General features: G+C 49.0%; 1 protein-coding gene across 1 annotated transcript in view; it reads right to left on the bottom strand.

Moving 5' to 3' along the window:
* The window catches only part of Erg (ETS transcription factor ERG), a 99,814-nt gene that overhangs the window by 12,819 nt on the left and 72,874 nt on the right, over positions 1-14,121 (bottom strand). The window contains exons 4-6 of the mRNA XM_051150298.1: positions 8,789-8,992; positions 7,850-7,930; positions 5,802-5,873 (exon numbers count right to left, since the gene is read on the bottom strand). Of these exons, the coding sequence (XP_051006255.1) occupies positions 5,802-5,873; positions 7,850-7,930; positions 8,789-8,992 (357 nt within the window). The remainder of the gene's footprint in view (positions 1-5,801; positions 5,874-7,849; positions 7,931-8,788; positions 8,993-14,121) is intronic.

Here is a 14,121-nt window from a genome sequence, read left to right on the forward strand (position 1 = left end):
GGCACGCGGGAGGCGGAGGCAGGAGGATTGCCCTAAGCTCAAGGCCAGTCTGGGCTGCACGCTCAGCCCCTTTCCCAGAACAAAAGAAAAATGTTAAAAGAATTTTAAAACAAAATGTCCTTGGCTGATGGGTACAGCTCAGTGTCTCAAGTGGCATTCTAGAACACCTGAAACCCACAGAAATGCTCATGTCGGGAACAGAGAGTGTTTTGGGGCCCCTCTTTAAGCAAATCAGCTAGCCTTATTTAAAACCAGCAGTCTGATGAGTCACTTTCAAAGTCCCCCCGCTACGCTGCACACCCTCCTAGGGTCCTATCCCAAAGAGAACGATGCGAGACCCAACACTTTAGAAAGATCTTAATTCAATCAGTCTGTTTGGATGGAACCATCACAACTCGTGTGGTCTGTGAAATTCTACCCTCCTGGGCTCGGGCGAGTCAGCCAGTGCTCACTCCCCTCTCAGGAACAAGTTCACATTCCTGGACACGCAGCTTTTCTAGAGCTGAGGGGCATGTGGGAATGACCCCTGTTGCTGTCGCTGTGATCAATCTGCTACAACTAGATTTCGCCTTACATCTCTGGGAACATTCTAAAAACAGATTCTCAACCTGATGCAGTTTTCTTTCTAAAATGGAAAGGAAAAAGTGGGGGCAGGGGAACTCAGCGAGATGGCTCAGTGGACAAAGGTGCATGCTTCCAAGCCTTAGGGCGTGAGTTCGATTCCCAGACCCTGCATGGTAGAAGGAGAGGCTAAGACAAACTCTGCTAAGACGTCCTTGGACTTCCACTTGTGTGCCACGTGCACACACCCCTCCCTCCCACACTAAATAAAACGTAATAATATTTATTTTTCAAAAACTGGTTAACCAGAGATTTAGCACAGAAACCATTTTAGGAGGCATAATCAATAAGTAAGTTTCTCCATCTAGTTCAGGGGCAGACAGACAGACAGACAGACCAACAGAGGCCTATTTACAAAAGGAAAAGTGTGGGTATCACAGAAGTGTGTCCTAGGCCCTTGCTTCTCAAAGTGTGTTCTGTGGATCACCAGCCGAAGACACACTTACTCTGGACGTACAGAGTAAAGCCAGGGTTTGGGCAAGGCCCAGGATGCTCACACGCATGCTAAGGTGAGCGAAAGACGTCTCGAGAAAATTCCTGCTACTCTCATAAGAATTCTCAAAGATGATGGCTTCAGGAATGCTAGCCAGACTAGACAAATATGACCATAGCCCTGTAACAGTCTAGTATGGAAGGCTCTGGAGGGACTTACTAGACCCGAGGCGGAAGTACCAGAGAGCTATCAGTTTGTCAACTGCCACCCAGAAAAGCACTACTCATGGAGTGTGACTGGAAAAAAACACTAAACGTCACACTAGAACTAATATTTGGAGGCTCTTTATTCATAAAATCACTGGAAAGATGAATAGCCATGCCCCACCCTTCCTTGGAAATAACAACCACCAAGCTGAGTCTAATTTTCAGCCAAGTAGTTGAGATGTTTGCACGGACAGTGATTAACACGTTCACAAACACACCGCCACGGCAGATATGCTGCTCTTGTTTTCTTTCATCAGAGTCTGTGCCAGCATTTCCTTATCAGCTACTGGTCACACGCTGTGGCAGTAAGCCCCCTCCTGTGGGACGTGACCTTGGGAAATGCTGACCTTGGAAATTTCTGGGGATGAGAGACAATTGGGGTGGTGGCAGAACCAGCACTGGCACTGAGGATATGCTGGTACCCCCCTGGCTGCTTAGACAATCACTACCCATGAACCTTTGCTACTCATCCTGATAGAAGAGCAAAGGATTTTTTAATTAAAAAATGTATCTTGCATTTAATTTTGGTGAGCAGCCTAATGCCCACTTCACTTCCTTTGAGCTTTCTTTCTTCGAGGTAATTAGCCTCTTCACACATTTGTGCACAGGACGGCGGCTTTCTGGCACCCACTCTGCTATTGTAGCTGTTGAAAAATGATTGAAAAACCTGAGCCTTATTAAAGCAGTCTCACGAGCATCTTAGGGTAGCTTTATAAGTATGGTATGTGCCATGGTCCACACGAAACCGACAGCGTGGAGACACAAGGGGGAGCTTTCTGGTAGACCCCCACATGGCAGCTTTGTGTGAGCTTTCTGGTAGACCCCCACATGGCAGCTTTGTGTGTCTTCTGAGAGCTAGGAGCAGTTTCTAATTCTGGATGCGTCCTTCCCACCACATCAGAGGATCACCCTGCGCCACCCCCCTCCCCAGTGAGGGGTAACTTCTACCAAGTAGCATTTTCCTTTGGCTCAGATCACTGGATGGGGCTTTCCAGATCTAGGGGCCTCCACAGAGTCACTTTGCATTTTAAAGGACCAGGACTTGGCTCTGGCACATTCTCCCTCCTGCTTCAGAACCCATACCATGCCTGCAAAGTGTCCCTTGTGACCCTTGGAGGAAGGAAGGGGTGGGAAAGAGTGGGTGAGCCTCCCTTCTCGTTCTTTCGAAGTTAACAGAGGAAGACAAAGTAGCAAGCCAGAGTCACTGCTTAGAATGTAACTACAAACCTCCAGGAGACAAAGGGACTTTTAGATTAGGCCTGTGTTCTCTTCATCCAGATCTTTCTAGATTCTTCAACCCTGATTCAAACACATGGAGCCCGCATCTGTGGGTAATGATTGTGGGGTTTTCAACTATGCTTACAGATCTATGTGGCTGCGCAGGAACTGGGGACAAGCCCAGAATGCGGCAAGCCAGCTGCTAAGGTCAGAGGCTTACACAGCACCTGACTGAGGGGGCGCAACAGCTGTGCCTCACCTAGCTCAGTCATGCTGAGAAGCACCAACGTTTGGGGTCCCATGGATGAATTCCCCCAAAAGGCACCTGCTTCAAGGCCACACTCCGCTCAAAGCTGTGTGTGGAGGTCACAAGCCCCAGGCACTTCTGGTAGCACCCTGGGGAGCGCACACGTCTATGGGCTCTATAGTACGGGGACTATCATGGTGAAGGAAGGGGAAATGGGTGGCCCGCATGATGTCTCCCAGGCAACAGAGTAGATTTTCCATGACCAGCTCGTAAGGAGACAGGCTGGATGCCACATCATAAGGTCACATGCTGCCTAAGGAGGTTCCGGGACCAGCGCCTGTCTCTGACACTTTAACCTGAGATCTCAAAGGCCTGTGGCTTCAAACAAAGGAGACAGGAGAGGAGAATGGCTTGTATAGGGGAGCTTGGAGAAGGGTTTGGGGGTGATAAGTACAGATGCTGGGAAGTGCAGACAGCATCACAGAAGAGTGGTCTCCAAACCAGAGAACGCATGGTGATGGGCCAGCATCCTAGCAGAGGACCAGTCTAGATGTCCACTCAACAAAGATGAATTTAAGAAGCTGAGGTCTCCATCTAGAAGTATGGAAAGCAAAGCCATAAGCTTGGGGGGAGGTGGGGGAGACATGAAAGGGGGAGAGAGAATGGAGTCTGTGGGTCTCTGGGCTAGACAGCCTTGCTGAGTCCTGAGCCGATGCCAGAGTGATGGCCACACAGCTCTTAAGAAAGAAAAGGTAGGTTGGGGCAGCGGCTTGGAAGTAGGTGACTGGAGGCGGCAGGGTAAGCGAGCACGAGTCTGGCAGCAGGGTTCAGAGGGTGGCGAGCGTGGGCGGAGGCGTCCTGTGGAAAGGTTGGCAATGCCGTGCTGTAGTATAAGGGAAGGTGGGTGTGAATCCAAACGGACTCATTCCCTAGGAGCCTGGCCTGCTCTGGGGCTAACGCTGGTGCTTAGCAGGCTTCTGTGCCTAGTGCTAAGTTAGAGAGATGGGGTGGATACGGACACACAGGGACAGGAACACGGGTCTCTGCCACCAGACTAAGAGAGCCCCTTGCCCCGCCCTGCCGAGGGGCCTTCTCGCTGTGCCTTGCCGGGCTCCTGTCTTTCCTCACCTCTAATAAAAGCCTTTCTTCTCCTGCTGATGCAGTCTGCTGTCTTTGAGACTTCCCTGCTGCTACCTGGTGCCCTCCCTCCTTCTAATTTCACAATTGGTGCAGAAAAAACCCTAGAAGGCGACACCTCCACCCTACGGGTGGTGTCGGCAGGGCTCCCTGGCCTGTCTCGCCAACCAGTTTAACCACAGTGGCTCACAGACCCTTCAAAACCCACCCAGCATTCCTTAGGTGGCTTTTAAAAACCCCTAATTTACAAATCGACTAATTAATCTTAAAGGCCAAATGTTCTGCAGGAAGCTTTCTTTTTATAAATTTATTTTTAACTATGCATAGAAGCATTAAAAAAAAAAAAAAAAAAAACAAAGACAGAGACAAAATCCTCCGAAGTCACTCATGCCCATTCCTACCCTCCCTGTGAACCACAGGCTGCAATTGTAGGCAGCAAGTTCAGAAAGTCCGGGAGCCAGGGAGAGGGGCACCTCTGCTCTTCCTTCTCAATGCTCTTGGGGCTGTTTGAGCTTAAGGCAAACCCTGGGTCTGATCTGTTACTTTACTGACCTCTAACATGACAGAGGACTTTGGGCATTTTCACGTGGTTTCTGGGAACAAAGAAGTAAGCTTTCTCTCTCAAGAAAGAGAAGAAGAAGAGGAGGAGGAGGAGGAGGAGGAGGAGGGGGAAATCACTAGCTGAGGTATGAGGAGCCCAAGGAAGCGTCCTCGTTGCCACCAGTTCCCGGCCCTAGCCTGTCTTCTTCCCTCAAAAGAAAGAGTTTCCAAGCCTGGAACCAGCGTCAGCCATTCTTCAGATGGCTGGGCGCGCGAAGAGGCAGCCTGAGCCGGGAGAGACATGCATGCTGGGCTGTGAACTCTGCTGCGCGGCCTGGAACTGTGAGTCCCCTCAGTGTCCAAGCTGGCGTGAGCAGTTATGACTTACAGGGTAGTCATGGTCCCCATGAGGGTGCGGGGCACAGAAGTCACACATCCCCATGAGGGGGTGGGGCACAGAGGTCACACATCCCCATGAGGGCGCAGGGCACAGAGGTCACACATCCCCAGCGCACAGTGTCCTCTCCCTGACAAGTATTGCTTTCTCCTTTGGGATCCAGCCAGTCCCCTGAGGGCTGCGTTCACGTGGACGCGACTCCTTCCACGGCCTCTGGATTCGCGGCAGTGCCACTCCTAGAGCTTCGTATGAAACACTGACCAGACCCTGGCTGTCTCTGGTGCCAGGTTAACACTATTAAATTATCTCCTAGAACTTTGAGCTAAACCAGCTCACTGTGGCTCACCCATGCCAGACGCAGACAAGGCATGCAACCAACCCACAGCCTAGTGGAATGTGCTAGCAAAGGCAGGCGGCACTCGGAGTCTGGTCCAGCTTTCCACTCCCAGAGGCTAACTCCGTGCTTGGCATTAGATAAATGTTTATTTTTGCATGAACGATGCGTAAATTAATTACCTGATTAAATCATCGGAAAAGGCATAAAGTATGGCTCTGATGTAAATGTTATATACTGGATGCTTCTCCTCTGAAAAATGGTCTGGGAGTTGCTCTCCCCACAAAAAGGGCAGATTGTACATCAACCCTTCCCTTCACATGACGGGGGCAGGGGGGGCGGGTTCTCCTCCGAGGCATTGGTCCAAACTACGACTTAGGCCCTGGTCTGTCTCTGATCCCACAGCTTGGACCCTCTACTGTGGTCTCTGGATGCAGCAATCGGACTGAGTCCTGGTTGCCCAGCAACAGGGGCAGGGAAAGACTGATTGCAATGCACTACATTTCAGGTCCAGGACATGCTCCTGGGGTCATGGGCTGAGGTCCTGGGTCTAATTGGGGCATCTGGGAGTCTCTCAATGAAGCAATCACACAGGGGTGTTAGCGTACCTGGCCTAGTTGTAATTCTTTGCGTAGCTTCGGGATATACTGAAGTATTTGGGAAAATAAAAGCTGCACCCCCTGCAGACAAAAGGAAAGACAAAGTGTGAGGGTCCTTCACGGTGACTTGTTGACCTGAGCATCAGTGCCAACCTGCCTCATCCCGTAATGTTGGGGGGAGCTCTCGGCAAACATTCCCTGATCAGACATGGGTCTCCCTGCCAACCTGCCTCATCCCGTAATGTTGGGGGGAGCTCTCAGCAAACATTCCCTGATCAGACATGGGTCTCCCTGCCAACCTGCCTTACCCTGTAATGTTGGAAGGGGGGCTCTCGGCAAACAGACCCTGATCAGACATGAGTCTCCCTGCCAACCTGCCTCACCCTGTAATGTTGGGGGTGCCTCTCGGCAAACAGACCCTGATCAGACATGAGTCTCCCTGCCAACCTGCCTCACCCCATAATGTTGGGGGTACCTCTTGGCAAACAGACCCTGATCAGACATGGGTCTCCCTTGTGCTTGAAATATTACACTTTGTTTATTATTTCTTCATCGGCTTCTTGGCAGAGCCAGCCCACCTGCGTCCCACCAGCAATCTCACTTTATTAAAAATTGTTTGTGGCACAGCTACTTATCTGCCATAAATTGTCTATGACTCACAAAATATTTTAACAGATCTTGGAAAGAAGCATACATACTTCGACTAAGACCCTGTGGAGTGTATTCAAAAATCAGTCCCCATCCCTGTTCAAATACATGATTCTTCTTCTTTCCTTCAGTCAGGGGTCATCTCCACAGTTGAGGAAATTTCCCCTTGGACATTCAGCCCTTTGGCTGCCTCTGTGCTTAGCTAGAATACACTCAATGAATTAACACCTTCTGTGGAATTTCTAGTTACTGTTAAAAGAGCTGTTAAGATTTCTAAATGAGCGTGACGTGAGAGTCCGAGTGGCTCGGAGGTGTTTCCTGGGGTGTGGGTAGGGGGAGGACGTGACTCTATCTAAGTTCTTTGCTAATTCTGACCACAAGATCATCAGCCTGTTGATACGTGAAATGCAGATTGAGAAGGGAGCAACTTAGAGCCCTTTACGTCACATTAAAAGCACACTGGTTTTGGATATTGAAGACCAAGACAGACGAACCAGCTATGTCCTACGAACAAGCAGGCCGAGGCTCAGTTCGCATGACCAGACATTGTAAATAAAAGGAGAGTAACTGCTAAGCTGCTATCCCGCTCAGGCAGGATGACCAGGGGTCGGGACAAGAGGTTTCTGGCTCTTGCAGCTTTCACCCCTGGCTGGGTGCTGCCAGGGTACCCCACAGGGGGCAGTCTTAGGCTAGCCCAGTAGGCGAACAGCAAGTGGCCATGCATCCACCAGTGGCACCATCAGGACGGGAGGGAGGTGAGCATGTGGAACATGAGTAAGCCATTTATACACAGAGAACCCCCAAACGTGCTGAGAGATGGGGGGAAGGTTAGTCAGGACCAGGGGCCTTGAGAAGCTCTGCTTGTTCGGCTCAGGCATGCCACGGACACAAATGCAGAGCCTGCAGTTAGAGACCGGAAGGCAGGCGCCAGGTCAGGGACCAGCTTTAGTTTCCCCCCACAGAAGGAGGATTTGCGTAAAGTAGCAAACTTTCTTTCTACTGCCCAAAAGATTAAATCAATGCAAGTCCAATGGCCCAACACTATCTGGGAAATACCAGGGTATCCTAGAAAATACTGCTTTAAGAAAGCATGGAAACAAAGAGCAACAGACCCATGGGGTGGCCCTTTGTATTAGGGAGCTTTTTATCTTCAATGGCAATGACACTGGTGCAATGGGACTAACAGTGGGAGATGTTGGGGGACTGAAGTGGTTTTGTACGGTTGGTTGGGGAAAAAAAATCCTTCCATGGCCAACATGGTTGTGGTGGAAATCATGGAAAGTGCTCCAATACCCAGCGCTTGACCTCTGCACCTGCCTTCTAGCCTCCACCATGGGCTCCAGGTGAAAGCATGCTCCTGCAGATAGGAGCCCACACTTGTCCCTGTGGCGGGGAGGGGCTAGCATTACCTGTGTTTCTAGCATGCATTAACCGCGGAGAGTTTTGTAAAGCCTTATCAACGTCATCGGAAGTCAAATGTGGAAGGGGAGCTACAAAAAAACAAAACAAAACACAGAGCAACACTGAGGTGAACAGAGGGAGAGAAAGACCTTCCTAGAAACTAAACAGGATCAAGAAGAAAGGAAAACACACCTCCCCGCCATAGCAATAGGAGCTGTTGGAAACATCTAGACCCTGTGATACTGGTTAATATGCTAAATACTAAACGGGGAGACTTCGCGCAGGAGAGAAGTGTATGGGACGCCAGGCAAAGCCACCAAGGGAGTCACTCCACCCACTTGCACTCGGGATCCCTTCAGACCAGTCTCGGAGTTGCCCTGCATCAGTTCTTCAGGCTCGTGCCACTACTGACCAGTATGCACCTACTCTCTTGACAGAAAGTGAAAACCCTCCCCTCTGTGTTCACACTGGATGGGAGGAGGAGCTCACAGCGCTCCCAGGAAGGGGCTCACACGGCTCCCAGGAAGGGGCTCACACCGCTCACAGGAAGTGGCTCACACCGCTCACAGGAAGGGGCTCTCACTGCTCACAGGAAGGGGCTCTCACTGCTTACAGGAAGGTGACTACTCACACTCCCGTCAAGGAGGAGACTTCTCTGCCCCTTCCAGTTCGGAGCATCATGGAAACTAGCAAGGATGGCCACTTCTCTGCAACACTCCATCTTCCTGGTCTTGGGAACCCAGGAGGACGGAGATGTTGCCACCTTAACACCAGGAGAGACTGCAGTGTTCAGCTGAGTCACGAAGTTCTACTGCATGGTCCCTCTCAGGTCAGACACGGGCATTGTGTGAGAGCAAGAGGATGCTGGGGACCACCCTGTCTGAGCCCACTGAAGTTGGGTCTGCAGCCACGGCAACAGCCATGGCTCCTGAGGGCAGGCTGCTTACTCTCTCTGAGGTAGTGGAGATGTGAGAGAAGGATGTCAGCGTTGTAGCTTGGAGTGAGCCTCTGGAAGTCGTCCTTCGTCATCTTGCACAGCTCCTTCCCATCTATGCTCTGAAATAACAAGACGTCCACGTCTAGAAGGCCGTATTCTTTCACCGCCCACTCCAGCCACTGCCGGACGTGGTCTGTGCTCCACAGAGTGGGGTCTAGAAGGGAATTAGGACAGACTCAGTCAGCATCTAAAGGCAAGTCTCCAAGCAGAGTGCACCCCAGTGTGACCACATGCTAGTCACAGCCTCAGCGGACCCTCCCCCACAGCTCCAGACAGTACAAGCCTGTGGCCAAGCTTAGTGAGCCACAGCGAGAGAAGCTGCATCCTGGGGAATGACAAAAAGAACCCAGGCCCACACCGATCTTCATCCTCCTGTCTCTACTGTGGCCCAGACAGCGCCCTGGAGAGATCTGGGTTTCTTTTCCATTGTTTTCACTTTCACTCATTCATTTAAAGAGGCATCTCTTCAAAATCTACTGGTGTGTTTACCTGAAAGAGAGTGCTAACTACAGATTACAAAAAGAATATGAACAGGGCTGAGAAGATGTCTCTGTCGCTAAAGTGTCTGCTTTGCAAGCACAAAGATCTGAGTTCAAGTCCCAGAACCTACTCAAGAAAAAAGCTGGGTGTAGTAGAGTGAAGTTGAAAGCAGAGGAAGGTAGATCCTGGGGCTCTCTGGTTAGTCAGCCTGGCCTATCTGATGAGTCCTGGGAGTCCTCTGGCCTCCACACGCACAGTCAGCTCTGCTAAAGTGAAATGTGTGGGTACACATGTACACTCACACAACAATAAAACAATAATCATATTTGTGCAAACTCCTAGCCAGGTAATGTGAAACCGAGTACAGGTGACTCAGAACCACCCTGCTACAGCTAATGTGGCTCAAAGAGAACCATCAGTGGGTTTTGTCAAAGGACTGGGGAATGAAAATGGGAGCTGGAGATAAAGATGAGGCATGAGAGGCAGAAATAAGGAGACAGACGAAGATGAGGATGGAGGGTACAGAATGAGACAGCGACAGGGAGCAGAGATAGAGGAGACAACTAGAAGACACAAGGGGTGATGGAGGTGAGGGACAGACACAGACAGGTCACAGGGAAGGGGACACTGAGGAGGTAAAACTTTACAATGTGGAATTTCAGAGTCAGTGGGAACTTGTGAGGCATGGGAAGGCATCTTTAATTACGCTAAGCATAGAGAACTCAGTGACGAAGACAGAAGACTCTCTCGAGAGTCAGCAATGCGTGCTCGGGCTCCGGTTCCCTCTCTTACTGGGTGTAAATGTTACTTTCTCTAGAATTAGTCTTATTTTCCTATGCCTAATTAAATGAACCATTGAGGGGGCAGGGCAGTTGGAAAAGCCAATGAGATAATGTGTGTGAAAGCACTTGGCCAACAGTAACAGACTGCAGGCAAGAAATCGCCCACACCAGAGGGCTTGCAAAGTCGACTCGGTGAAAATGAAATAATCTGTTTAACTTCCGGGGCTGACCCTTCCTCTGTACACAAAAGCCTGATTTATCTCTTATTTTAAGAGCCTTTTGGAGGTGCTTCTGTTGAATAAAACACAAGCCAATGAAGATAAGACACTTGTGTCCAGCCTCCTCCTGGGAAGTGGGACTGTTTGGGAAACAGCCATGTCACGGTGGTTTCCAAGGTCAGCATAGGGCAAGAACCCACAGCAAGGGAGTGAAAACCCTCCTCTGTTGTCTGTATCTCACATTGCACGGTTGGCAGTCCAAATGTTTATTAACTCTATTTTAGCCAGCTGGATCTTAACACCTACAGTATAGCCCCATACAGAGCGAGCTCCTGAGCTACATTAGTCTTACTGTGTGGGAGAGACACACCTGAGGAAGGACAGTCTGTGTCTGGTGAGATGACAACCTAAGTGTGATTCCCCAGGGCCCACATGGTGGTGGGAGAGAAATGACACGCCCAAATTGTCCTCTGACCTTCACACTCCAGCTGTGGAGAGCCCACATCTACCTACACAGTAAATGAATTAACATGTAATTAAAAAAAAAAAAAAAAAGTCTTTCTTCTATTTCCATGAAACAAGATTCTGGTCCAGTTGAGTTTATCAGCTGCCAGGAAAGTTTTAATAGATATTGACTGAAATTAGGCACAAAGGTACTGTGTTGTCAATAGCATACTGCACTGTGATGAAACAGCCCCTTGCATGGGCCCAACACTTCCAATTCAAAAGACCTCATTCTAGTGAATAAGATTAAACATGATCTGAACTGCTGAAAAAATATCAGTGACAAATACTGTTCCTTCCCAACAGACAAGTCACTCTTGGTTATGAAAAATGTGGAATATACAGTAAAAAAAAAAAAAAAAAAAAAAGTGCCCCCAGGCCATACCAAAGGACTAGCAGAAGAAGAGCTTTGTTGACTAAACCAGGCTGAGACAAGTCAGGCTATCTGAATCTAAGACTAGCCTAGGAAAACAGGAGCCAACTTCCGGCCTCCTGATGAGGGCAGAACCCTGTTTACCAAGCAAGCCCCTGAGGGAGCCAGATTTCAGAAGCACTCAAGGTCACAAACTGAAATTTGACTCCAATAGAAAGACTTCCTCAAAGCTGTTTCTGGAACTCTCAGAAGTCTAGCTGCTGCTTGTGGTTTGCTTTAATCTGCCCTCTTGGTACGAGTGTTTACTTTTATTGCAGGTTGGCCAGAGAGCAAGGACTATTACAGCATAGATATTTAACACTCTGGTTCGCTGATCTTTGTGATGGCCAAGACCACGGCAATACCTGTAAATGTCCCCTTGAGTGTTTAAAAGTTTATATTACCTGTTGCATGCAGAGTTCTAGAATTAACATATAGACACATACATTGCATACATACGTGGCATTTTGTCAGTGGCCTATCAATTACTGAGAAAAGCGAACCAAGCTCACTCACTGAAATGGATTTGTCTGTCTCCCTCATGACTGTGTATTTACTCTGAGGCTACGTTACTAGGTAAATATAATTTTACCATCATTATGCCCTTTATATAAATTTAACATTACATAATAAACCTATGTCATTCCCGATAAAGCTCTGCCTAAAATCTTAGTTGTCCATGTTTTATTTTAAGCTTTATTTTTCAGATTTTCATTAGCTTTTGATTAATATGTCTCATTCCAGCTGTTTACTATCCATTATTTTAGTGTGTGTGTGTGTGTGTGTGTGTGTGTGTGTGTGTGTGTGTGTGTAAAATGCTTTCATAAACACCACATCATTGCTTTGGGTGAGTTATTTTATCATTCCCTCTAGATTTCATCCTTTCTCTTGCTTTGCTAGCTCTTTTTTCCCCATCCTTTCCTAGGAATTCATTTACTTTTTCTCTTATTTTACGGTATAGGTGTCCCCTCGGCATGCTTTGCACCGCAGCATGCAGTGCCGGTGGAGACCAGCAGAGGGCATCGGATCCCCTGGACTTAGAGCTACGGGCAGTTGTGAGCGGCTCTGTGGTGCTGGGAATGGAACTTAGACCTTTTCCAACAGCAGCCAGTGCCCTTCACCACTGTGAGCCACTGTTGCAGCCCCAGGTTGATCTCTTTTCACCGACTCCTACTGCTTTGGCCGTTTTCATGTTATTTCTTGCTATTGTTTAAAATAAGCTAAAAGTTTTTATCATCGGAGCTCTCTCTTTCTCAGGTAACAGCAGGAACATGGAGGGCCTCACTCGCAATCCCGTCTCTTACACGGCAGCACCGCCCTTTTACTTTGCTCCTATTCTACCTAGGAGGCCATGGTGGACATTGACACATCCTACAATCACGTGGGAGGAGACTCCCAATGAAGGGCTTTCTGTGTTGGGGCGGCTTGTGAGCTTATCGATGGGAGAGGTCCTAGCCCCCCGCAGGCGGCACCATTCCCTAGGCGAAGGGTCTGAACTGTACACAGTGGAGAAACAGAGCCGACCATAAGCGTTTCTCCCTGCTCCTGGCTGTGGTGTGATGTGATAGCCATCTTACCCCCCTGTCACTGTGACCACCCCAAGGTGGAAAATCGTAGCCTGGGACTGTGAAAAGGAAATAAACCCTCTCTCTCTTCTGTTGTGTTTTGGCCACCAAGGCATAAGTGAAACTAGGCAGAGATTCAGGCTATTTCTTTGTAGCCATTTCTCTTTAGATTTTTACCTCACCAACTTTTGGTTGAGGTCCATTTTTGTTGTTGTTGTTCTGAAGTGAGGGACAGCTAGCAACAGACTCACACTTTTGCCTGAAATTTAAAATTTACCCTCAAGTTATATAATAAAGTGGACTCGGTCTATAGATTCCTGTGTGTTCCCATAGTGACTTTCTTCCTCATCCAGAACGTGGAGAGGGCTGCTGCAGTCTCAGAGTAATTCGACAGTCCCCCCCACATTCTCCTCTACCTTTTCTCGGGTGTTTGTGTTGGTGTCACATGGATTAAGAGTCTACACGGGAGTCACACCGGCTGGGTTAGAATTCCGACTTCCCACCACACTGGCTACAGCCTCTCAGCAGAATGGAACAGTTACTATTGCCCACTTTGAGTCTGGGCAGGGACTCACCACTTCCAGAAATGCTGTGTCCTAGCACCCAACAGTCCTGTGTAAGCAGCAGGTGTCAGCTGTCATCATGTCATTTTGTGACTTTTCAGTCTTACATATGACCCCATGCAATTTCCTCAACCACCATCAGCTGATAGCTGGACAGATAAAAATGAACACTGACCTCAGGGTTTCAGTTCTCACTAGCTTGGTGGTTGGAACAGCAGGAGTTCAAACAGAAGTGTACAGAAACGTGACCTAATGGGCGGGGTCACCAGGAGTGCTTCGTGGGGTGACAAAGCAAGATGAAAGACTGATTACAGGCCCTCGTGTGGGTGCTTTGCAAGCCCGAGATTGGCTCTGGCCCCACTCGGCCGTACACGTGACACCTGGACAGCATTTTTTATCTCTAGAATATTTGTTTTCTCATGTTTATAAAGGAAGACATTGATCTGAAATTTACAGTCACCCTGAAGCTCCCCTGATCCTCTGATTCCTGCTAATAAGCAAGAGTTATTGCCAGCACTGTGGGCACTTCAGATGCTTTACAGTGTAGCCACACACAACCTCCCAATAAATGCTGGTGTGGGAAAAACGCGCTGCTGAACTAACAGAGCCCGGGATGGGGGACACCAGCCCTTGCTGTCTGTCTATCCATTTCCAGCCCAGCAATGCCACGTTGGTCCTCTATTGCTCTGAGAATCCAAACTCTGTCACATGAAGCCACCAAAGAGTCTCCAGTACGTGCCGTTGACTTCCGTGGGCTGG

Source organism: Acomys russatus, chromosome 8 (genome assembly GCF_903995435.1).
Source record: "Acomys russatus chromosome 8, mAcoRus1.1, whole genome shotgun sequence".
NCBI classification, from domain to species: domain Eukaryota; kingdom Metazoa; phylum Chordata; class Mammalia; order Rodentia; family Muridae; genus Acomys; species Acomys russatus.